This window comes from Colossoma macropomum, unplaced genomic scaffold (genome assembly GCF_904425465.1).
Source record: "Colossoma macropomum unplaced genomic scaffold, Colossoma_macropomum, whole genome shotgun sequence".
In the NCBI taxonomy this organism is placed as follows: domain Eukaryota; kingdom Metazoa; phylum Chordata; class Actinopteri; order Characiformes; family Serrasalmidae; genus Colossoma; species Colossoma macropomum.
In genome coordinates, this window is record NW_023495303.1 from 511,480 (window position 1) to 537,932 (window position 26,453).

At 42.5% G+C, this 26,453-nt stretch overlaps 1 protein-coding gene across 1 annotated transcript in view; it reads left to right on the top strand.

Moving 5' to 3' along the window:
- cntnap5b (contactin associated protein family member 5b) overlaps positions 1-26,453 on the top strand; it is a 97,385-nt gene that overhangs the window by 25,360 nt on the left and 45,572 nt on the right. The window contains 5 exon segments of the mRNA XM_036562045.1: positions 205-389; positions 620-763; positions 12,390-12,687; positions 14,325-14,468; positions 17,650-17,821. Of these exon segments, the coding sequence (XP_036417938.1) occupies positions 205-389; positions 620-763; positions 12,390-12,687; positions 14,325-14,468; positions 17,650-17,821 (943 nt within the window).

Consider the following 26,453-nt stretch of genomic DNA (forward strand, 5'->3'; position numbering starts at 1 on the left):
AAAGAAAAAAGATGGAAAATGGAAAAAGAAAGACAGAGAAAAGAAGATAAGTAAGGAAAGGAAGATTAAAGGAAGTAAAGAAAGAAAGAAAGAGAAAAAAGAAATGAAAAATGAAAACATGGATTGAAAATTACTCTCTTCCTAAAGTTATCAATATGCTCTCTCTCTCTCTCTCTCTCTCTCTCTCTCTCTCTCTGGCTGTAGATGATGCTAAAATGCACCCGAGTAGTGGTCATGTGTCCGTGTCTCTGGGCAGTCTGCTGGATGACCAGCACTGGCACTCTGTCCTGATCGAGCGCTTTAACAAACAGATTAACTTTACAGTGGACAGACTGACCAGGCACATTCGGACAGGAGGACTGGGGGACTCACTGGAGGTCGATTATGAGGTGAGTGTGTTTCTCAGCATTACAATTCGGCAGCTATGATGCTCTATAATGTTCATATGATCCACTCAGTCACTCTGACAGACTGTAATACACTACAGGAAGTGTAGGGGGCGATATGGCTTCTATTGTTTGATTTAAAAAGCACTCTATAATGTTAATATGATTCACACACATACATAAAACAAACTGTAAAATAACTTCCAGCTCTTTGCCTTCTTGGTTTCACAAAGCTCAGCTTTGGAGGAATCCCTTTGCCTGGAAAACCAGGAACGTTTCTGCGGAAAAACTTCCACGGATGTATGGAGAACCTGTACTACAACGGGGTCAACATCATTGACCTGGCCAAGCGCAAGAAACCCCAAATCTACAGTGTGGTGAGTGTTCTATATGCTACACTTACAGCATTGCTAAAATGCCCTTCTATAATATAATAGACTGAAGTAGTATGTATATGTGCTAAGGTTTCAAAACATACCGGTCACCCGAAAGTCCAAATGGGGCCCGTTTGAATTCTTCATGTCCATGATGTTGCCATAAACACATTTACGTATGACCTTCTCTTTAGAATGTGTAAAAATGATTTCTGACTGTTTTTAGTACATAAAACCACCAAGTAAAATACAAAAATAACATGGACACACAGTGTCTATGACGTGAAGCACCATTCTAATGAAACAGCCAAAGCTATCTGAGTGCTAATAGTGCCTCCTTGTGGAGAATCTTCAGCCTGCTCAACGTGAATGAGTGAGTAAATGATTTCCATTGGGTGCTTCACATCTAAAACATAGAATATTTCTTTAATTGAGAAGTTTTCATTCAGAATAATTCTCTTTAGGTGATTCAAGCAAAGAATTTATATATACATACATCATCTAAACCGCTTATCCTTCTGGGTCGCTGGAGCCTATCCCAGCCGTCATTGGGCGGAAGGCAGGATACACCCTGGACAGGTTGCCAGTCCATCGCAGGGCAGACAGACAGACATACACATTCACACACACACACTAACACCTAGGGGCAATTCAGCATGTCCAATCAGCCTGACTGCATGTTTTTGGACTGTGGGGGGGAACCGGAGTACCCGGAGGAAACCCACGCAGACACGGGGAGAACAGGCAAACTCCACACAGAAATGACCCTGGTCGCCTGGCCGGGAATCGAACCCAGGCCCTTTTTGCTGTGAGGCGACAGCGCTACCCACTACGCCACCGTGTCGCCCTGAGTTTATATATATATATACAACCCCATTTCCCAAAAAGTTGGGACACATCATGGATGCTGACTTTGAAACTGGTTTCCAAAAAGAATTTCAAATTTCAATTTGTCAGACCACCAGACACTTTGCCTCAGCCCAACCTAAATGAGCTCAGCCCCAGAGAAGGTGGCAGCATTTCTGGATCCTGTTTATATTTGGTCTCTTCTTTGCGTTTTAGTGTTTTAACCAGCATTTGTGGATGAAGCGACAAACTGTTTTCACAGACAGTGGTTTTCAGAAGTGTTTCTGAGCCCATGCAGTGATTTCCACTACAGAATCATGTCTGTTTTTAATGCAGTGCTGCCTGAAGGCCTGAAGATCTTGACCAGCCAATATTGGTTTTTGGTCTTGTCCCTTACATACAGAGATTTCTCCAGATTCTCTGAATCTTTTAATGTTATTATGTACCATAGATGATGAAAAGCAGAAGTTCTTTGCTTTTTTATGTTGAGAAGCGTTATTCTTGAATTGTTGCACTATTTGATCGTGCAGTTTTTCACAGAGTGCTGAACCCCTCCTCATCTTTACTTCTGAAAGACTCCGCCTCTCTGAGATGCTCTTTTATACCCAATCATGTTACTGACCTGTTACTGTACTGACCTATATATATATATATATACATTGCTTTCTATTTCTTTTTGTTCTACAAGGCTGAAGTTGACTTCATATTCACCAACTTTTTGTTAGAATTTTCCGTTCCACCTTAAATTGAACAGCAGTCGCATTCTGACACCTGTACCGGCAACTTAATGTAACTGCTGCAACATTTAAGGCGGAATAGAAATTTTGAATAAACAGCCAACTTGTCCAGTTTCTCAAGCTGTTTGTCTCATGTGTGCGTCCTGTACACTCGCCCCTCCGACCTTCAGACGCTGCTGGAATTTGGAAAACATTAAAACATCGTTCACGCCTCAGTACCAGCTGCTCCATGGATTGTTTCAAGACTTTTGCATCATATGATGCAGCTGATCGAGTTAGGCTACTTTTCAGGTGCTACCAGAGGAAAGAGAAGCGTTCTGGTGTCCATGCTAGGCTAATGCTGACACCAAAAGACCTGCCTCTCATTTATGTCCCTACTTCGAAAACAAAGTGGACTACTTCGAGGGTCTGCTGTGTTTTCACTTTCATTTGAAACATGACTGAAACATCCCTGACATTCAGCTAAATGGACTAACATCAGCATGATTGGCACTGTTTGTACTTACTTGTACTTAGTGTTTTCTTTTCACCAAATTTAGTGTCTCCAATTCCCAGCGCTTGTAAGTCTCTCTCTGTTTGGCACTCCAGTCTGGGAGTAAGGCAGAAGACTACATGTGTTTTCTCTGAGGCGTATGAGGTTTGGCACTGAGCTTTAGCCACCAGCCAAAAACTGGATTACACTGCCAGGTTACTCAAGGAGCTGGACAAAGAGCGTTAGCCACAAAGTATACGCATCAGCAACACTGTGACAAATCAACTCCTTCTATCCAGTCACTTGTAATAAAGGCAATTTCAGAGTTTATATCACAATACCTACATTTAGAGTCGGTTATTCATTCAGCCTAATGAGAAACAGTAGAACAGACTCAGTTTATATCACAATACCTACATTTAGAGTCGGTTATTCATTCAGCCTAATGAGAAACTGTAGAACAGACTCGGTTTATATCACAATACCTACATTTAGAGTCGGTTATTCATTCAGCCTAATGAGAAACAGTAGAACAGACTCGGTTTATATCACAATACCTACATTTAGAGTCGGTTATTCATTCAGCCTAATGAGAAACTGTAGAACAGACTCAGTTTATATCACAATACCTACATTTAGAGTCGGTTATTCATTCAGCCTAATGAGAAACCGTAGAACAGACTCTGTTTATATCACAATACCTACATTTAGAGTCGGTTATTCATTCAGCCTAATGAGAAACTGTAGAACAGACTCAGTTTATATCCCAATACCTACATTTAGAGCCTGGATACAGAACAAACATACAGTCGTACATGTTCTGAAGCTGTTCTGCAGCGTTTCCTCCTGCACTTCTGGCCCATCTGGGATTAGATGTGAACCGTAGGGTGCTTTACAGTGAGCTGTGTGGCTGAATATTGATCAGTGCAGTGGTTGCTGAGCTCCTGCAGAGATATGCCTAATTACTCTGTTCACAAAAGCTCGGTGATTGCGCACTTCCGTAGAGCTGGATGACATGGAAAAAAAAAGATTGGGATAAATGCTGGAATACCTTGATGTATGTGATGATAATTGAGAGGAAAGGGAAACACCACCGAGGCATTCATACAGTCAACAAATAATCATAATACAGTGAATAATAAAGAAGTGCCACTAGTTTGGTGCATACTGTGTTACTTTTGTAAACGGCTAATAGGCTTAATTATCTCGTAGCATTGCTGCTGCTGGTGGCTGAATGTTTCTGCCAGGACTTTTCTGGCCAAAGTCTCCTCGTACTCTGTAGTGTGGCTGCTTTGTAAATGAGGAAATAAATATTGTTCTTCACCATCATCTTTAAAACTAGTGTTAATCCATGTTACGGATACACAAGCTTTACTGGCTGTTCAATTTTCCCAAATTTGATGTCCGGAATATCCAGATTGTATCCAGATTGATTTTTGATAGCCTGGACAGCAAAAGTCCAAATAAAATCTGGTTTTTTTTGCAAATCCAAACCACATTTGGAGGTGGTTTGAAATTCAATTCCAATCAGAATTGAACAGATGCGTCTCAGCCTGGACACTTAAATCAGATTTCAAAGTGTCTTATGCGTCACTCGCAACATGACAAATGATGATGATGCCAAATCCAGAGTGACGGAAGTGCTGGGATTCAAGAGGAGCACCAAATATTCATGTTTATGCCAGATAATTCTGAAGAGTTTGGAGGGCGAGATGATGCACCTCCATCTCTCCTGCATCACATTTGAGATCTACGTCACCAGCGTAGCTACGTAGTTACTGACACCTACGTCGTTACCACGGCAGCCCATGCAGATAGGCAGGTGATGCCTGGACACATAAATCCGATGTGATCACTTGCAAATAACAGTGCGGACGGTCGTCTCAAAAGATCTGATTTGAGAAATCTGATTTGCCTGCAGTCTCAACATGGCCTTTGTTTTTGTTCCACTTCCATTCTTTCTGTTGCCTGTTTTTTTAATTGCCAAATTTAAATATGCCAACTACGAGTTAATCATTAAGGGAATTGCAACTGATCATTTCCTGCAAATAGTATCTGGACTGTGACCTGATTTGATTTTAACCACACGCATTTAGACCTAGTAGTCAAATCGTAGTTGGAATCTCCAGTTAGTCAGATTTCAATCCAACTGCTATATGTTGAGTAATATGCAAATCAGCTTATATACAACCGATTGCCATCTCGTTTGCCCCTCATTTTTTCCTGTTCTAAAAGATGCCACCTCGATTATCATAGATTCGTATGGCATAGTTAATTTCATGGTTGTTTGGACCGGTGGTCCTCAGGAACCCCCGGACTACATTACTCTGGTCATAAGATCTGGACTGTCTTGTGGTCCCTGAAGAGGACTGATTTAGTCCAATTAGCCTCTTCTATTAGTATTGCAGTCATGATCTTGTGCATTTACACATAACAGTGTGGCGAGATGGAGACTAACATCAGGATATAGAAATAAACTAAACTGAGGCTTTTTAAAGCCAACCAGCCCAACATGCAGTCCGGCAAAGTAGGAGCTGAACTGAAGGATCAGCTATGCCTCGATTAAGTCCAGTGAGCAGTCCATTCCCCATGTGGAGTCACAGTATTGGGAGGGGTGTTGGTTGCTTGGAGAGATAGATGATTTAGATGGATGATAGATTTATATTTGCCTAACATCTTGCATGGCACGCCTGTGTTTGAACTTCCATGAATTTTCCAATAGCATATTATTGAACCACCCTTACTTTTCTGTTTGGGTACATTTTTGGGGGTAAGAACAGAATCTACACACACTCAAGAGCACAAAGGAGAGAACCGTTCTGCGCTTTAAGAACACGTCATGAATCTGACGGAGACTTTTTCTGAGGACCTTTCTCAACAACAGATTTAAGAACAAACTTAGAACGATATTGGATATTGGCGAATGAGGCCCAGTGTTCCTGAGAACTTCAGGAAGCTCCTTCACCTTCACCATGGCTGCTACTAATTGCATGAAATCTTTCCAACCAGCGGCGATGTTTTATGACACCAGGTACAGCATGTACACTGATCAGGCGTAACATTCTGACCACCTCCTTGTTTCTACGCTCATTGTCCATTTTATCAGCTCTACTTACTATATAGGTGCACTTTGTAGTTCTACAGTTACAGACTGTAGTCCATCTGTTTCTCTGATACTTTGTTACCCTGTTCTTCAATGGTCAGGACCCCCATGGACCCTCACAGAGCAGGTACTATTTGGGTGGTGGATGATTCTCAGCACTGCAGTAACACTGACGTGGTGGTGGTGTGTTATTGTGTGTTGCACTGGTCTGAGTGGATCAGACACAGCAGTGCTGCTGGAGTTCTTAAACACCTCAGTGTCACTGCTGGACTGAGAATAGTCCACCAACCAAAAATATACAGCCAACAGCGTCCTGTGGGCAGCGTCCTGTGACCACTGATGAAGGACTAGAGGATGACCAACACAAACTGTGCAGCAGCAGATGAGCTATCGTCTCTGACTTTACATCTACAAGGTGGACTGACAAGGTAGGAGTGTCTAATTGAATGGACAGTGAGTGGACACAGTGTTTAAAAACTCCAGCGGAGGGCTAACAAAGTATCAGAGAAACAGATGGACTACAGTCTGTAACTGTAGAACTACAAAGTGCACCTATATAGTAAGTGGAGCTGATAAAATGGACAATGAGCGTAGAAACAAGGAGGTGGTCAGAATGTTATGCCTGACCGGTGTCTGTGTATGTTGCCTGAGAGGAAGTTGACTATATGAATTTTTTAAAAATAACATTCATACAATGAATGAATTATTGGCATCTGTGAAACATTTGATTATAGCCTGGTATGACGATGCATTATGGGAGAATCATTACAGCCATTTTACCTCCACTGCTGTATTCACGCGTGAGGGATGTCTGGAAAAATAGAAAATGTCGTTTTAGGATGCATGTTGATCGGACTCCGTGCTCCATCACGCTCAGGAACCTGTCTCTGATCATGGCCGCACATATTTAGACCCGTCAGTGATGGTGCCTCCGCATGGTGGACGTTTCCGTCATCCAGGCAGGGGGTTCCAACGGGACTTCCTGCGGATTTTAATGACAGAAATGTGCAATTTTCCCATGTTTTTCTTCTTCTCTCTCAATTACAGAGCGTTTGCGCCTCTGTGGCTAATGGATGGGGCCTTCGGGGGCCTTTGGTGCCCAATTAGTGTGAGGCGGCGAGGCGTGGTGTCTCCGTCTGAGCCAGTGATCATAGCGGGGGACTGCGGCCTGAGAGAATGACTAAGGCAGGGACGGTGAAGATCAGATAATGGGGAAATATTTCACGACTGAGAGATTATAAAGAGCCCTCCTCCCTCAGCCGTATCAGAGAGAGGGGCTGGGACTCTTTCCTCCCTGGATATGGTATCAGTGTGGGGTTTTCTTGCTGGGATTTCTTTAAGGAATTGGAAAAAGAAAAGAAAAAAAGATCTCCTCCCGGCTCAAAGCTTGAAGGGCATCTAAAGAGCGTGTAAAGGTTCTATAGCATTGTAAGGTTTCCTTCTAGAACCTTTACATTATGTGGAGATTTGAAATTTAAAAAGCTTCTTTACACTCACGCATCTCATTTGCAAATATGGGTTTCTAAAGAAAAGATCTGTATTAGCTAGTTATTTAGAACTGTTACAGTCTGATCTGTTAGCTAGTTATTTAGAACTGTTACAGTCTGATCTGTTAGCTAGTTATTTAGAACTGTTACAGTCTGATCTGTGTTAGCTAGTTATTTAGAACTGTTACAGTCCGATCTGTGTTAGCTAGTTATTTAGAACTGTTACAGTCTGAACTGTTAGCTAGTTATTTAGAACTGTTACAGTCTGATCTGTTAGCTAGTTGTTTAGAACTGTTACAGTCTGATCTGTGTTAGCTAGTTATTTAGAACTGTTACAGTCTGATCTGTTAGCTAGTTATTTAGAACTGTTACAGTCTGATCTGTGTTAGCTAGTTATTTAGAACTGTTACAGTCTGATCTGTTAGCTAGTTATTTAGAACTGTTACAGTCTGATCTGTGTTAGCTAGTTATTTAGAACTGTTACAGTCTGATCTGTGTTAGCTAGTTATTTAGAACTGTTACAGTCTGATCTGTGTTAGCTAGTTATTTAGAACTGTTACAGTCTGAACTGTTAGCTAGTTATTTATAACTGTTACAGTCTGATCTGTTAGCTAGTTGTTTAGAACTGTTACAGTCTGATCTGTGTTAGCTAGTTATTTAGAACTGTTACGGTCTGATCTGTTAGCTAGTTATTTAGAACTGTTGCAGTCTGATCTGTTAGCTAGTTATTTAGAAATTTTACAGTCTGATCTGTTACCTCGTTATTTAGAACTGTTACAGTCTGATCTGTTAGCTTGTTATTTACAACTGTTACAGTCTGATCTGTTAGCTCATTATTTAGAACTGTTACAGTCTGATCTGTGTTAGCTAGTTATTTAGAAATGTTACAGTCTGATCTGTTAGCTCGTTATTTAGAACTGTTACAGTCTGATCTATTAGCTAGTTATTTAGAACTGTTACAGTCTGATCTGTTAGCTAGTTGTGTAGTAAGTGTTACAGCCTGGTTTGTGTTAGTTGTTTAAATCTGTTCCAGTCTGATCTGCATTAATTAGTTATTTAGAACTGTTACAGTCTGATCTGTGTTAGCTACTTGTTTAGAACTGTTACAGTCTGATCTGTTACCTAGTTGTTCAGAACTATCGCAGTCTGATCTGTGTTAGCTACTTATTTAGAACTGTTACAGTCTGAACTGTTAGCTAGTTATTTAGAACTGTTACAGTCTGATCTGTTAGCTAGTTGTTTAGAACTGTTACAGTCTGATCTGTGTTAGCTAGTTATTTAGAACTGTTACAGTCTGATCTGTTAGCTAGTTATTTAGAACTGTTGCAGTCTGATCTGTTAGCTAGTTATTTAGAACCATTACAGTCTGATCTGTTAGCTAGTTATTTAGAACTGTTACAGTCTGATCTGTGTTAGCTAGTTATTTAGAACTGTTACAGTCTGATCTGTTAGCTAGTTATTTAGAACTGTTACAGTCTGATCTGTTAGCTAGTTATTTAGAACTGTTACAGTCTGATCTGTGTTAGCTAGTTATTTAGAACTGTTACAGTCCGATCTGTGTTAGCTAGTTATTTAGAACTGTTACAGTCCGATCTGTGTTAGCTAGTTATTTAGAACTGTTACAGTCTGATCTGTGTTAGCTAGTTATTTAGAACTGTTACAGTCTGAACTGTTAGCTAGTTGTTTAGAACTGTTACAGTCTGATCTGTGTTAGCTAGTTATTTAGAACTGTTACAGTCTGATCTGTTAGCTAGTTATTTAGAACTGTTGCAGTCTGATCTGTTAGCTAGTTATTTAGAAATTTTACAGTCTGATCTGTTACCTCGTTATTTAGAACTGTTACAGTCTGATCTGTTAGCTCGTTATTTACAACTGTTACAGTCTGATCTGTTAGCTCATTATTTAGAACTGTTACAGTCTGATCTGTGTTAGCTAGTTATTTAGAAATGTTACAGTCTGATCTGTTAGCTCGTTATTTAGAACTGTTACAGTCTGATCTATTAGCTAGTTATTTAGAACTGTTACAGTCTGATCTGTTAGCTAGTTGTGTAGTAAGTGTTACAGCCTGGTTTGTGTTAGTTGTTTAAATCTGTTCCAGTCTGATCTGCATTAATTAGTTATTTAGAACTGTTACAGTCTGATCTGTGTTAGCTACTTGTTTAGAACTGTTACAGTCTGATCTGTTACCTAGTTGTTCAGAACTATCGCAGTCTGATCTGTGTTAGCTACTTATTTAGAACTGTTACAGTCTGATCTGCATTATCTAGTTCTTTAGAACTATTCCAGTCTGATCTGCTAGCTAGTTGTTTAGAACTGTTACAGTCTGATCTAAGTTAGCTAATTAATTAGAACTGCTACAGTCTGATCTGTCTTAAAGAACCCTTTGCATGATTGAAAGGTTCTTTGCATCCTGAAAGCATTCTTCAGACAGATGTAAAATGTGCTGTAGATGGTTCTACATAGAACCTTCTTGAAAATGGTTCTATAAGGCACCCAAAAGGGTTCTTCTATTGTTATGGTGTCAAGTTTGTAACAACAGAAGAACCCTATGGATGCTGTATCAAACTACTTTTCAAAAAGTCTATATATAGAATCATCTATAGCACATTTATGCATATTTTCCATCAATCCGACGAACCATTTCAGGATGCAACAAAGGGTTCTTTGAGTGTTCTTGGTTCTAAATAGAACCATTTGCTTCATTAAAGAACCCTTGAAGCATGTTCTTTTTTGAGGAGTGTACACATAAATGTATCAAACTGTGTGAACTGAGTCATTTTGATCTTTAACGAATTTCAGAATGTTTAGACTTATGACTGTGTGATGTTGCAGTTTGTGAAAGATCAATTTGAAAGTGATCACCTTGGATTAGCCGTGTTCTGAGTAAGAGGGACTTCAGTTGTGTCTGTGTGGTGTTGAGGGAAGATCCCTGGTGAGGTATGTTGGTTAGAAATTAGATGTGTTTGTGAGTCACGGGTGCACAATTATGTCAGTTTCCGAGGGGCACAATAAAGATTTCAGGGGGCCAGTCACCTCTGGCCTCACTGTGCCATAGACCCCAGTGCAACTGCCCCCCCACCAGTAATTAAGCCGCAAAAGAGCGTGTTTGTTGAAGCAGTTTGACCATGGCACTTTTCGATGGCCACATCAAGGGCTTTAAATCAAAAATAGCTCATATTGGTTGTTTCAGTATCCGTTTCGGTATTGCTGCTATGCTCGGAGCCGTGATGGCCAGCTGGGTGGAGTCGGTGGCGGCCGGCTGTCTGAAAGCGCACAGGAAGTTGCATCATTGAACTTTCCACTGCACGCACCAGTGCTATTTGACAGTCCAGAAGTCTCCCCTGTTGCCGTGGAGACCCGCAGTCACCCAGGCCCTGACATTTGACTTTGCTCCGGCCTCCCTGGAGCCCACCGCTGAAAAGCTGTCAGCGAGACACAGAAAAAATGTGTTTGTTTGGGTGCAAGTGTGTGGGAAGGACTGTCTGTGTGAACAAACAAGCAAAGGAAGCGGAGGATTTTTTTCTCTAGAACAGCTTTTGCTTTTAAACTTTCAGCTGCTTTTTTGTGATGCTTTTCACAGCAGCCATTTTCACAGAGCAAGGCCGGATCCAGATCCAGAAATCATGTACCTTTATAGGAGCCAAAACCCAAAGACAGGGTCAGTTTCCCGGATAGGGATTAAAACTACACATACCAAGGTAGCACGAGGTCTTAGATGCAGTCCTCAGCAGTTGTGATGTGTCATTATTATCATGCTAGTTTACATGAGCATATATAATACCAGTCAAATAATTAGATTCTCCTCATTTAATGTATATTTTTGCAACCATAAAGACATTTGGATCTGTACCGTTTGCACACATGAGCTAGAACCTATACAGGAACAGTGGGCTTGATCGAATCCCATTAGCAGACAGTTCTGGGCCGGTTATGACTACATGAGTGTTGGTTGACTGCTGGGCAGATGTCAGGCATGCTAGCCAGAATAGGACCAGATTCCATACAGCTGCCTACAGTTTTGCATTGTGTGTTGAAATACAATTTCTTCCCCCACTTGAACGAAAGGCAGAATGTTGATATGTGTATATATGTAGCAACCACCAGGGACACCATATCAGTTGCCTAGCAACACCTTAGCAACCACCTGGGACACCATATCAGTTACCTAACAACACCTTAGCAACCACCTGGAACACCATATCAATTGCTTAGCAACACCTTAGCAACCATCTGGGACACCATATGAATTGCCTAGCAACACCTTAGCAACCACCTGGGACACCATATCAGTTGCCTAACAACACCTTAGCAACCACCTGGAACACCATATCAATTGCTTAGCAACACCTTAGCAACCACCTGGGACACCATATGAATTGCCTAGCAACACCTTAGCAGCTCCCTGGGATTCCATATCAATTGCTTAGCAACACCTTAGGAACCACCTGGGACTGATTCATTGATAGAGAATGTGTTATAGACGGTTCTACATAGGTCCTTTTTTGAAAAGGGTTCTATATAGCACTAAAAAGGGTTCTGCTGTTGTTACAATGTCAAGCCTGTGACAATAGAAGAACCCATTTTGGTATTTTATAGAACTATTTTCAAAAAGATTCTGTATAGAATCATATTAAACACATTCTCCATCAATCTGAAGAAACATTTAGTCACACAAAGGCTTCTTTGAGCGTTCATCGTTCTATATAGAACCAATTTCTTTACTAAAGAACCCTTGAAGAAGATCTTTAAGTTTGAACCATCCATTCATCATAAAAGGTTTTTAATTTTTTACAGCTTTCTACAAACTGTTGGACACTTTAGCATCATATTAGTCATTTTATGTATCTGGTTTTACATTAATCAGAACAGTGATGCCAGACTTCTCTGTTCAAGCCCCTACATTGACCTCCTGTGGTGGGGGTCTAATGAGTGGCATCTGGTGGGAAATCCTCTTACATCACTTCCTGCTGTGTGCTGTTTTTAGGGCAATGTGACCTTCTCCTGTTCGGAGCCCACAGCGGTGTCGGCCACCTTCCTGAGCTCCAGCGGCAGCTTCCTGCAGCTCCCGGCGGACCCTGGGGACCCTGCGGCCGAGGGGGCGGAGGGCGAGGGTGTGTCCGGCGGGTGGTCGGCAGGGTTTCACTTTCGGACGTGGAACAGAGACGGGCTGCTGCTGTGGAGCGGCCTGCAGCGGTCAGAGAGACTGCTGCTGCTGCTCGCTGACGGACAGCTCCGCCTAACGCACTATAGATCAGCTCTACAGAGCGCCGAGATAACCGTCGGTGAGGAGCAGCTCTCGTTTATTATTTGATTTGGATTGACAAATAAAACAAATTAACAAATTAAAGTGTCCTAAACAAAAATCCAGCTTTTTGTTTAACAAAAACAACAGATAAATATCACTAGAGCCATTTTCAGCCATTAAAACCTGTAACATGTGAAAAACATTGTATTGGCTAACCTTTAGCATGTTATACCAGCTTTGACCTGCAGGGGGCAGCTGTTTTTGTTCCTATATGATGGTCAGTTCTACTTCACATTTTTGTGTTGTACAGTTGATTTCTAATGTACTACTGAACATAGATGTTCACAGTTCATGAACCAGGTGGAAAAAGGTACTGGGCTAACAATTAGAATGCCATAAGAGTTTGGACAACAAGGGGGCAATTCAATTCAGCCGTTGAATGCAGCCATTACGCATCTCTGCTAGGAGGTCAGGGAGTTTATTCAGTCCTGTGCTGAAGTGCAAAGTGTCTATCCCCTGTTGAATCACTCACTACAGAGTTCCAAACTGCCTCTGGAGGCAACATCAGCAAAAGAACTGCGTGTTAGGAGCTTCATGAGATGGGTTTCCATGGCTGAGCTGCACACAAGCCTAAGATCAAAATGCTCAATGCCAAGTGTCGGATGGACGGGTGTAAAGCACGCTGGACTCTGGAGCAGTGGAAACGTGTTCTCTGGAGTGATGAATCAGCTTCTCTATCTGTCAGTCTGATGGACGAGTCTGGGTTTGGCAAATGCCAGGAGAACATTACCTGCCTGACTGCACTGTGCCAGCTGTAGAGTTTGGTGGAGGAGGGATGATGATATGGGGCTGTTTTTCAGGGGTTGATCTAGAACCCTTAGTTCTAGTGAATGGAAATCTTAAAGCTTCAGCACCAAGACATTCTGGACAATTGTACACTTCCAACTTTGTGGAACAGTTTGGGGAAGAACCTTTCCTGTTCCAGCATGACTGAGCCCCAGTGACCAAAGCAGCTCCATAAACGCCTGACTGGGTGAGTTTGGTGTGGAAGAACCTGAGTGGCCCTCACAGAGCCCTGACCTCAACCCCATCACACACCTTTGGGATGATCTAGGACAGAGATTGTGAGTTAGACCCTCTCGTCCAACATCAGTGTCTGACCTCACAAATGCTCTTTAGACTGAATGGACATAAATTCCCATAGACTCTCTCCAACATCTTGTAGGAAGCTTCCCAGAAGAGTGGAAGCTATTAGAGCTGCAAAGGGGGACCAACTCCATATTAATGCCTATGGATTTAGAATGGGATTCATAAAAGCTCCTGTGGGTGTGATGTGTAGGTGTCCCAATACTTTTGTCCATGTAGTGTATCTTATATTCTCCAACAGTCTTTTAGCTAATACAGAAATTTTAATGAATATGTTGATATATGGCTAACAATACGCCTATGGGTTTATCACAGTGGTCTGTTTTTTACTGACCATTAGAACAGTATACAATGCATTGGCACTCATAAGTGATCAGATAATGGACACATTAAATACTGAAAAACATGAAATAACCCATACTTGGCTCTGTTGACTGGACATTAAATAAAGAAAAGTGTGGTCACTGTACTGTATCTAAATATATGGTGCTAACCCCACATGCTAACGTGTTGTTATGTCCTGTCTAGGTCAGGGTCTGAGTGATGGTCAGTGGCACTCCGTGTTGGTCACTCTGAACGGCCTCCAGGCATCCGTCTCTGTGGACAACGAGCCGGCGTCCAGCATGCTGCTTGGTGATCATGCTCAGCTTGGGAGCACTGTGCTGATTGGAGGTAATGCTAATGCTAATGCATGGCCAAGGCTAATGTTATTAGTGCTACTGCCTTGAAACTCCAAGCTTTTAGTCCAGAGTCACTAATATACTTTTAATAAGACCTTAATGTTTTACTCGGTATTGGTTATTGGTCATGCTGAATACCCACTAATGTATTAATGATGCAAATTCATAAATGTGCTTTTAAATTCAGTGTTTTGTGACCAGGTCTCTGTAATTTCTCTCAGGGCTGTTACTGCATATTCATTTACTACTGATTTATTTACTTGGAAATAAAAACTTAGCAGCTCATTAATTCAAAAAGGCAGCAAAAGTACAGAAACATTCATAGTTTGTTTCCTTCGCTTCAATTTCTGGGATGTGAGTCACATTTCAGTCTTTGGGATGCGAATCTGAGTCAAATTTCTGGGGTGTGAGTCTGAGTTGAATCTTGAGTCTGAGTCGAGTTTCTAGGAAGTGAGTCTGTGTCAAGTCTCAAGTCTCTTGGAACCAAGTCTAAGTCAAGTTCTGAGTCTCTGAGGTGCAAGTCTGAATCAAGTCTTCAGCCTATTGGGAATGAGTCTGAGTTGAGCTGTGAGTCTCTGGCTTGTGAGTCTGATTTAAGTCTCACGTCTCTTGGGTGCAAATCTAAGTCTAGTTTTGAGTCTCTAGGATTCGACTGTAAATCGAGTCTTGAGTCTCTTGGGAGTGGGTCTGAGTCAAGTCTGGAGTCTCTTAGGAGTGAGTCTGAGTTAAGTCTTGAGTTTCTGGAACGTGAGTCTGAATCAAGTCCTTAGTCTCTTAGGAGCGAGTCTAAGTAAAGTCTTGAGTCTCTTGGGAGTGAGTCTGAATTAAGTCTATGGGATTTAAGTCTGAGTCAAGTCTCTGGGGTACGAGTCTAAATCTAGTCTCAAGTCTCTTGGGGATGAGTCTGAGTTGAATTTTCGAGTCTCTAGGGATGCGAGTCAGAATTGAGCCTCAAGTCTCTTGGGAGCGAGTCTGAACCAAGTTTTGATTCTCTGGAATGTGAGTCTGAGTCAAGTTTTGAGTCTCTGGGAACGTGAGTCTGAATGAAGTATTGAGTCTTTTGGGAGCTAAACTGGGTTAAGCTTTGAGTCCCTGGGATGTGAGTCTACGTCAAGTTTCTGGGGTGCAAGGCTGTATTGAGATTTGAGTCAGAGTTGAGTCTCAAGTCTCTAGGATGCGAGTCCGAGTCAAGTCTTGAGTCTCTCGTGTGTTAGTCCAAGCTGGGTCTAGAGTTTATGCCCTCTCAGAAAAAAAAGTACTAAACTATCATTGGGACAGTACCCCTCACATCACTGAGGTGGTCCCCTCAAAGGTACATCTCAACACCTTTATTTAAGAAACATAATTGTGCCTTATTTCATTGAAATATATTTTAAAGTCATATTGACTCCAGTCACCCACCTCGCCTCCAGCCTTTTTAACCTATTGTTCTGTTATGAAACATTAGGTTATTATATAATTATTATATATAAAAGATATCAATACTTACTCTCTCCCTGGGACAAACTTAAGGTACACAATTGGATCTCAAAACTGTAGTTGTACCTTTGAAGATATGTTCATATTGTTTGTACCTTAATGAACATAAACGTACCTGCAGAGTGCCCTTGTTTTCTGACAGTGTGAGGTGGGAGTCCGAGCTGCGTCTTAAGTCTCAAGTCTGTGGGAGGCGAGTCTGAATCAAATCTTGAGTCTTTAGTAGAGAATTTTAGTTGAGTCTTGTTATCAGCTATTAGCATTGCATTGCAAGTAAACCTCTACATAAAACCTGTTAGGTATGTGAATATGTGGAATATGTGGGCTCATCTGAGGTCTTAGTAGCCAATGACCACTTAGCTGACCACTCAAACTACATGCCTGCAACACATTTCAAGTTGCCTCTTTCCTTTAAACGCTGCAATTTGCTGCATGTTGCACTCTGGACTGTCCTTTTCTGTCATATAAAGCTCGTTATTTGAAGGCTTGTGGTGTTGTAGGCACTCGGTTGAGGTAAGGAAAGTACAATGAAGCGAATTAGTGATTCTGGACGGCACTACAGTAGGCTAACCTAGATCATTAAGTAGGCAGGACTGTAACAATACTAAGGAGTCCATTCAAGATGTTGCAGTACAAGAAGTTTTTATGGGGGCATTCAATGTCATAACCTCTTCATTAGTCCAGACAGCTTTTGCAGACAGGAGTGGGTGTATGTGCTGTGTTTTCTGTGTCTGATGCTTAATCAGTGGAAGAGCAGATGGCGTTCTACAGTGTCACGAGTCTGCAGTTTGCAACCTTCACTTACGGTGACTGATGGGGCAGTCATTTCGCAGATAAATATAGCCGCAAAGCTTTGCTGCCCTATCATTTCTGACCCGAAGCTTTGCTGCCCTATCATTTCTGACCCAAAGCTTTGCTGTCTTATCATTTTTTTTTATCCCTTAAGCTTTGCCGCCGTGTCGTTTTTGGCCTGACATTTGCTCTTTTGGGTTTTGGGGGTAGTGCTATCAGTGCTTTTGCTAGATTACCAAAGAACGTCATGGGCAGTTTCTGTATTTTGTCCCTAAGCGTTAAAAGGCCCAGAGCTTTTTATCGAGGAGGAATGAATTTTTCTCACTGTTGATAAAATATGTAAAAGTTGGAAGCAAATGGCCACTAAGCTGCAAAAACACCATTTCGAATTCAATGAACAAGGCATTTTAGCCCCGCCCATTCAGCCTACAGCAGTTTAGCCCCACCCATTCAGGCTACAGCAGTTTAGCCCCACCCATTCAACCTACAGCAGTTTAGATCCATCTATTCAGCCTAGAGGAGTTTGGCCCCTCCCATTTAGCCTACAGCATTTTAGCCCCACCCATTCACCCTACAGCAGTGAAGCCCCACCCATTCAGGTACAAGAATTTAGCCCCACCCATTCAGCACATAGTTAGCCCCATCCTTCACATTAACATTACAGTTAACATTAGAGTTTCAGCCCAGCTTTTTTTACTGACAATACAGCCAATGAAAACATAGGTAATTTGCATATTTAATTCATAAAGTCACAGTAAGAAAAAGCAGCCTGTTTAATTCTAAGGGATAAGGAGGATTGGAAAATGTTCATGAATTGAAATATGAATTCATAAGAGTACCTCAAGAAAACAAGATTAATGTAGAATAAAAGCCCTTTTCTTTGTCCACTGTCTTTTTTTCCCCAGGATGTCCAGCAGCACTGGCCAATCAGGGCTGTCGGAACCCCACGCTGGCCTTTCAGGGCTGCATGCGCACCATCGTCATCAACAACCATCCGATCGACTTGTACCGTGTGCAGCAAGGCCTTCTTGGTAACTTCAGCGAGCTCCAAATTGACATCTGTGGCATCCGGGACAGGTACCGTCACCTTGATATGCTAATTGAGTGAATTCTTTGATATGCTAAGTAGCGCCGCTGTGTCAGATGGGTGACTTTAGTTTGCTTATTAGGACTAAATGAGAGACGAGGGCAAGACAAAGTGTCAAAACAAGACGGCGTCCTGGGAAAGCAGCGTTTTGAATTGCAAGACGATTTCCACACACTTTTCTTCCCTAGTGAATCTCTAAAACATGCTGATTTTTGCTTCGCTAATCACCCATATCTCTCCGATAAGGACTTGTAGCTGTTGTTTTTTACAATTTGCGCATAATAAACAAGTCTCTAAACGGCCAAAACGTATTCCACTCGAGCGTTTCCTGTAATAGAGGAGCTTCTGAACAATGGATATAACCTTTAGCACTTTCTGTAGGGTGTTTAAAAGAGGCAAGTAGAATTAGCGATAATTAGCGAGCGGGAGAGTGGAGATTAGAGCCATTGTTTAGAGAAATAGCAGCTAGGCAAGTGGTACTTACGAGCGCGTGGCGTATGTGCGTCCTCTCTTTACAAAGAATAGACGGGGGCAGATTTTAACAGATAGCAGAATTAGCAGATGGGTTCCTCTGTCACACTTCTGTACGCTAATGCTACTGTTCAAAAGTTTGGAATCAATATTTCTCAACACCAAACCAAATTTTGCTGTAAATTTTAATTTCATATATCAATATGTGATACTATTATGGAAATCCTGTGGCACACACTTTAAAAAGATGGTTCTTCAAGGGTTCTTTAGTCAAGACAATGATTCCATTTAAAACCATGAGTTCCATATAGAACCATTTCATGCTTAAATGGTTCTATGCATGGTGAAATGGCCCTTCAAACTGATTCAGAAAGTGTTGTGTACACTTCTGTGTAGCATCAGAAGGGTTCTGCGATAGTTATGATGTCAAGCTTATAATAATAGAAGAACCCTTTGGGGTGCTATATAGAACCATTTTCAAAAAGGTTCTACATAACCTATCTAGAACTCCTGGTTGTGCACAGAACCACTGCCTTTCCTACAGAACCCTTAAAGAACCCTCTTTTTGAAGTGTGTATGTTAGAAATGTTAGATATGTCCTGAATGATGAAAAGAGATGTAGATGATTCTTAAATGATCAAAACCATATTTTAAAATGAACCTCCAGAATGTCATATTTCAAAATTGGTGACTAAAATCGAGGCAGATAATTTGACAAACATATTATAAATACACATTTATACCTGCTAAAATTTTTCCGTTTGAATTGTTTGCAAATGATGGTTTGCAAATGATGGTTGAACATGAATGGAGATAGTGGGCAGCCTTGTCTGACTCCTTAGAGTTCGTTTCTTTGTCCATTTTCTGTCCTGACCATTGCTCTTTGATCAGTGTATAGGTTCCTCATTAGAACGATGAGATGCTCTGGAACTCCCATTTTCCTGAAGACATTCCAGAATTTGACATGGCTGACACTGTTGAAGGCTTTGCTGTAGTCCGTGAAATACGTGTTGACCTTCTTCTTGAACTCCTTGGCTTTTTCAATGATCCAGCAAACATCTGCAATTATATTTCTTGTTCCTCTGTCTTTCCTGAACACTGCATGCAAATCCGGCAGTTCTCTTTTGACGTAAAGGCTGTCGCACACCGTCCAGCATCCAAAATTTGAAACCATTGTTTTTAATGGAGGTTTGCACACCGGCACAGACACAGCGCTCCATGACTCCATTTCTCAGTGTTCACAGCATGCCACACAGCACTTTACCATCACTACATTAAAGTAAAGCCCTTTTGACAGACAGATGCTGATGGTAGGTTACCTCAGCTAACATTACTAGCCTGGCCTTTTTCAGCTTGTGTCTTTCAGTTCAAAAACAGCCAGTCTGAGAAGAAGTAGTGAACTGATGCAAAGCATCAACACTTTATTTTAATCTATTTACATTAGTAGAGTGTAAAAATAAAGTCGATCCTGCTGTTTTTGGGCTCTCCCTGCTGGTGTTCTATAGCAGCACTCTGCTATGTGACACTACACTATGCAGCGCTGCGCCGCACTGCGCTGCGCGGCCTTAAGGCTCTAATTGGTTGAATTCAGAATTGGAAATGATGTCACAAAGGACACTCTCACACTGTCCCTCATGGACAATACATATACTCAAATACATACTAGCACACATAAATGCACATACAAGCTACCGCCAATAACCACCATATCATAGCAATGGCCAGGCAACTTCTTCTAAGCCATGTGGGATATCATAGCAGTGGCCTAACTTAGCAACCACCTGCAATGCCATAGAAATGCCCTAGCAACACCTTAGCAAGCATCTGTGATGCCATAGCAAAGCCCTAGCAACATCTTAGCAACCACCTGCAATGCCATAGAAATGCCCTAGCAACACCTTAGCAAGCATCTGTGATGCCATAGCAAAGCCCCAGCAACATCTTAGCAACCACCTGCAATGCCATAGCAATGCCCTAGCAACACCTTAGCAACCACCTGCAATGCCATAGCAATGCCCTAGAAACATCTTAGCAACAACCTGCAATGCCATAGCAATGCCCTAGCAACACCTTAGCAAGCATCTGTGATGCCATAGCAAAGCCCTAGAAACAGCTTAGCAACCACCTGCAATGCCATAGCAATGCCCTAGCAACATCTTAGCAACCACCTGCAATGCCATAGCAATGCCCTAGCAACATCTTAGCAACCACCTGCAATGCCATAGCAATGCCCTAGCAACATCTTAGCAACCACCTGCAATGCCATAGCAATGCCCTAGCAACATCTTAGCAACCACCTGCAATGCCATAGCAATGCCCTAGCAACACCTTAGCAAGCATCTGTGATGCCATAGCAAAGCCCTAGCAACATCTTAGCAACCACCTGCAATGCCATAGCAATGCCCTAGCAACATCTTAGCAACCACCTGCAATGCCATAGCAATGCCCTAGCAACATCTTAGCAACCACCTGCAATGCCATAGCAAAGCCCTAGCAAACATCTTAGCAACCACATGCAATGCCATAGCAATGCCCTAGCAACACCTTAGCAACCACCTGCAATGCCGTAGTAACTGCTATGAAACAACTGCTGCTAAACAATCTGGGGGAGCTGCAGCCCCCTCAGCACTCACTTATCACTTCTCTGACTTCTTCTTGTTCCCAAATTAATTTTAATATTAAATAAATTTTAAATACACATCAATGTATGTTATGTAGTTTATAACCTTGAATTCTATGTACACTGAATTATACCAGTTACTGTATATAAACTAGCAGAAAGTCTTACAACAGCTGAAACCAAGCTTTTCACCCACCCGCAGCCCCCCTGCAGCTGCCACTTACTGCTTAGAGAGACAGAGAGAGGCAGAAATAAAGGTGGAGAGAAAAAGAGGCTGATTTTCTACTGTCAGTCTCCTCCCTTTGGCACCCAGTCAGCCAGCTCCTCACTCCAGCTAATACTCTTTTTTGGCAGAGGGGTAAATAGCCATTGGCAGGGCTGGCTGGACCGTGAATTAGCCCCTGGATCAGCCTGCTGGCACTGTTAGAATGCAGAGAATATTTGGAGAATGTGTGTGGGGGGGCAGTGTCTGGGGAGTGTGGGGGTGCTGTTGTTTTAGGATGGAGTCCATGGAGCTCTGGGTCAGCTGTGACCTTGGAGAACAATATTTAAAATTCCACTTCCACTGACTGCAGGGTTGGACTAGAGAATTCCCGATGGACCGCTCTGTCTGCTAGCCATGCTGAGAGAGAGAGACAGAGAGAGAGAGAGAGAGGAGAGGGAGAGAGAGAGATGCACACACTGAATTCTCAATGCACCCATGATCCAATTGTAAGCCCCTCCCCTCTGCTATAAACCAAGTAAGCAAATATTAGCCCCTCACACCACCAAAATCCAAAATTAACAACCATAAGCCCCTCCCTTAGTGCCAAATTCCAAACAAGAACTATAAGCCCACCCGACTGCCAGAATCTAAGCAAACAACTTTAAGCCCCTCCCCACTGCCAAAATCCAACACATGACTATAAGCCCCTCCCCCACTGACAACATACAACCAGCTATAAGCCCCTCTCCATGCCGAAAATCCAAACAGATGAATATTAGCCCCTCCCCAATAACTAAATATAAATTTAAGCCCCTCCCCACCACCCAAACCCAAACAACTATTAGCCCCTCCCCAAGTCAAAGTCCAAACAACTATAAGCCCCTCCCCAACAACTTAATATAACTATGAGCCCCTCCCCACCACCAAAATCCAAATGAACAGCTATAAGCCCCTCCCACCAAAAAATCCAAGCAACCAATGTAAGCCCCTCACCACCACCACAATTAAAACAACTATAAGGCCCTCCCCACAGACTAAATACAAGTATAAACCCCTCCTCACTGCAAAAATCCAAACAAGCAAATATAAGCCCCTCCCCAACAACTAGTCCTCAAGTCAAAATCCAAACAAATTTAAGCCCCTCCCCAACAACTAATTACAAATATAAGCCCCTTCCACCACCCAAATCCATACAAATATTAGCCCCTCCCCAAGTCAAAATCCAAACAAATATAAGCCCCTCCCCAACAACTTAATATAACTATAAGCCCCTCCCACACACCAAAATTCCAAATAACAGACTATAAGCCCCCAACTAAACTAAAACAGAACCAAACACACAGCTATAAGCCCTGCCCTACATAGAACTGTTCCAGGAACCGTACATCTAAGCCACTTTGTATGGTCCAGATAGAGCCAGTCTTTGATCCCAGTCCGTCCCTGAAGGACTGTTAGCTGCTCCTCAGGCACACGGCAGGGGGAACATCGCACTACGCTGACGTTTGATGGAGTCACCCATTCAGGCAGCCTGGGTCAGTTTCTGTCCTGGGGTTTTAAATCTATAACAACATAAACCGAGTAAGTCTGTTATTGATTGATTGATTCAACATTGAAGATTCCTCCTCATTTCCCCTCTTCTAATCCCATCTGCTTCACTAATCCCGTTCAACACCACCACTCCACCATAGTCTTCCTCAGTGCGTCAGGTCAGGAGTTGCTGAAGCAGCTTGCTGGCTGAGTTGGGTAATTTTCTCGTTGCAGAATTGTTTTAATTCGGCTACTTTGGAAGGGTTTCGAGCATGAACTGCCCTGTTTAAGGTTTTGCCTCAGCATCTCACTGGGGTTCAAGTCAGGACTTTGACTCGGCCACTCCAAAACCGTCATTTTGTTTCTTCTGAGCCATTCAGAGGTGGACTGGCTTGTGTGCTTCGGATCATTGTCCTGCTGCAGAACTCAACTGAACTTGAGCTTTAGCTCACAAACTGATGGGACGACATCCTCCTTCAGGATTTTCTGATACAGACAAAATTCATGGTTCCATCATTTGTGACGAGTCATCCAGGTCCTGCAGAAGCAGAGCAGCCCCAGATCATCACACTACCACCACCATGTTTCACTGTTGGTATGATGTTCTTATGGCGGGATGTGGTGCACCACATTCCTAACGTTACTAGCCTGTAAAGATGTAAAGATGTAAAAGTTCCACCTTTGACCGATCAGTCCCGGAAATGTTATCCCAAAAGTACTAGCAGTCATCTAGATGTTCTTTGGCAAATGCAAGACGAGCCTTTTCGGTCAGTAGTGGTTCAACCCTTGCAACTATCCCATCTATGCCATCTTTGCGTAGTATCTTTCTTACTGTGGAATCATGTACGTTGACCTTAACTGAAGCAAGTGAGCTCTGTAGTTCTTTAGATGTTCATCTGGGTTCCTTTGTGACCTCCTGGATGAGTCGTCGCCGCGCTCTTGGGGAAATTTCGGTAGGCCGGCCACTCCTGGAAAAGTTCACCACTGTTCCAAGTTTCCTCCATTTGTGGCTAATGGCTCTCACTGTGGTTCACTGGAGTCCCAGAGCCTCAGCAATGGCTTTGTAACCCTTTCCAGACTGGTAGATTTCAATTACTTCACATCTGTATTTGAATCTCTTTGAACTTGGCATCATGTGCTGCTTTTTGAGACCTTCTAGCTGCTTCACATTGCCTGACAGGTTCTGTTTAAGTGAAGTTTAGATTCAGCTGGTCTCCTGAGAAGAATGGACGCTGGAACAGGGTGATCTCAGACTGTCGCCCAGTGCTGTATTTACGGTTGCTTGCACAGATGATGAAGAGCTTCCATCCACAACGTCCTGTTTGTCACGAAACTTTGTGCGTATTTATAACTGATATTATAGATTGATGTTTGGATCATATGTGGAACCTTAGACACTCTGATCCTGCTTAGATCGTTGTCTTCATGGAAATGTTACCCACTGACATCAAAGCTCATTGATTAGAGGTGGACTTCCTCTGATGTGTAAATTATTGATGAAGAGCTAGCATAGCGTAGCATTGCCTAGCCTAGCGTCCCCCTTCTGCCCACCTGGCGGGCAACGGCTTCATTGGCCTGATCGATGCCAACTTGGCCAACAGCCAGAGGACTCAGCTCCTGAAAACCTCACACACACACATCCCCCAGAAGCCCCCCCCACACACACATCCCCCCAAAACCTCATATACACACACATCCCCCAGAAGCCCCCCCACCACACACACATCCCCCCAAAACCTCATATACACACACATCCCCCAGAAGCCCCCCACCACACACACATCCCCCCAAAACCTCATATACACACACATCCCCCAGAAGCCATACAGTCCCCCTCGTTACCAAACATATAGATGGTCAGGCAAGACAAGTTTGAGTCTTGCTCTCTCTATCTTACCCTTTCTATCTCTCTCTCTCTTTCTTTTCTCTCTCTCTCTCTCTCTCTCTCTCTCTCTCTCTCTCTCTCTCGTACTTTTCCTCTCATCTCTTTCTATCTTTCTCTCTCTCTTCTCTCTCTTCTCTCTCATCATTCTCTCTTCTCCCTCTCTCATTTCTCTCTCTCTCTCTTTTCATTTTCTTTTCTCTCTCTCTATCTCTTTCTCAGCTTCTCTCTTTTTCCTTCTTTTCTCTTTCTTTTTTATCCTTTTTCCTCTCTCTTTCTCTCTCTCACTCTCTCCCTCTTTATCTTTCTCGCTCTCCTTTCTCTCTCTTTTCTTTCTCTCACTCTTTCTTCTCTCTCTCTCTTTTCTGTCTCTCTTTTCTATTTGCTCTCCTTTCTTCTCTCTCTCCCTTTTCTTTCTTTCCTTTTCTTCCTCTCTCTTCCTCTATACGCTCTTCCCTCTCTCTTTTCTCTTTCTTTCCTTTTTTTCCTCTCTCTTTCTCTGTTTCTCTCTTTCCTCCCTCTGTCTCTCCTCTCTATTTTTCAGTTCTCTTTCTCTCTTTGTCTTCCTTGCTTGCTCTTTCTCTCTCTCACTCACTTTTTCTTTCGCTGCTGTCTTTCTCTCTTCTCTCTCTTTTTCCGTCTCTCACTTCTCTCTCTTTTCTGTCTCTCCCACAGTTTTCCACTTTCCTACTTTTTACATTCTCTTTCTCTCATTTCTTTCTTTTATTTTCTTACTTTCCTACTTTCCTACGCTGATTTTTTCCGATTCCATTCGTTTTCCATTCTTTTTTCCACTTCAGCTGCTGTCCAGCGTCTTCATTGTTGTATATTGCGCTTCATAATGTGCCACGTTTTTAGTAGGACCTGCTCTCTCTTACTACAAAGTTACTCATGCAGAATGTGGCTGACCATTGTCTTGCTGGAACAAACAGGAATGTCCCTGAAAAAGACGTCATCTAGATGGCAGCATATGTTGCTCCACAATGTGTTTGTGCTGCTCAGCATTAATGATGTCTTCACAGATGTGCATGTTACCCACTAACACCCCCCTGTACCCTGACAGATTTTGGATTCTGAACGTTACACTGGTAACAGTCTGGATGATCCTTTTGCTCTTTGGTCCAAGAACATGACATCCATTACTTCCAAAAACACATTGAAAGGTGGACTCGTCACACCACAGCATACATTTCCACTGCGTGTCAGTCCATTTCAGATGAGCTTTAGCCCAGAGAAGTCGGCGGTGTTTCTGCATGTTGTTGTTATATGGTTTCTGCTTTGCGTAGTAGGGTCTTAACTTGCATTTGTAGATGCAGCGACGAACTGTGAGGGTTTTCTGAAGTATTTCCAAGCCCATGTGGTTACATACATTACAGAAATATTTTCTTTTTTTTAATGCAGCTCCATCTGAGTGGTTGAAGGCCATTCATTGTTGTTTTTTAGACTTGCACAGAGATTTCCCTGGATTTTCTGAATCTTGTTATGGACTACAAATGGTGAAATCCCATATTTCTTGCAGTCATTATTGTTCTTCTTTAACTACTGGGCTGATTTGCTCACTCAGTTTCTTGCAAAGTCACTACTGATCTTTTTGTAAACGCTGCTTGTTTACCCAATCATGACAGCATCACCTGTTACCTGTTCACACTTTTACATGTGTAAAACAGGTGTTCTGATCATTTCACAAACCTCCCAATCTTACATTGCCCCGTCCCGACTTTTTTGGACTTGGTGTGATATAAAGTAGATGTATTAGTAAATAAAGTTCATAAGTAGCTCCAGTCCTGCTTTCCTGTGTGGGGTTGCGGTGATGGGTGCTGTCCGTGGTGCTGACTCTGAGCTATACTGTACAGGCTCAATGCAGTGAAGCTCTTTCATAAAGTCCGGTATCACAAACCCTCAGTCTATTCTGACTCA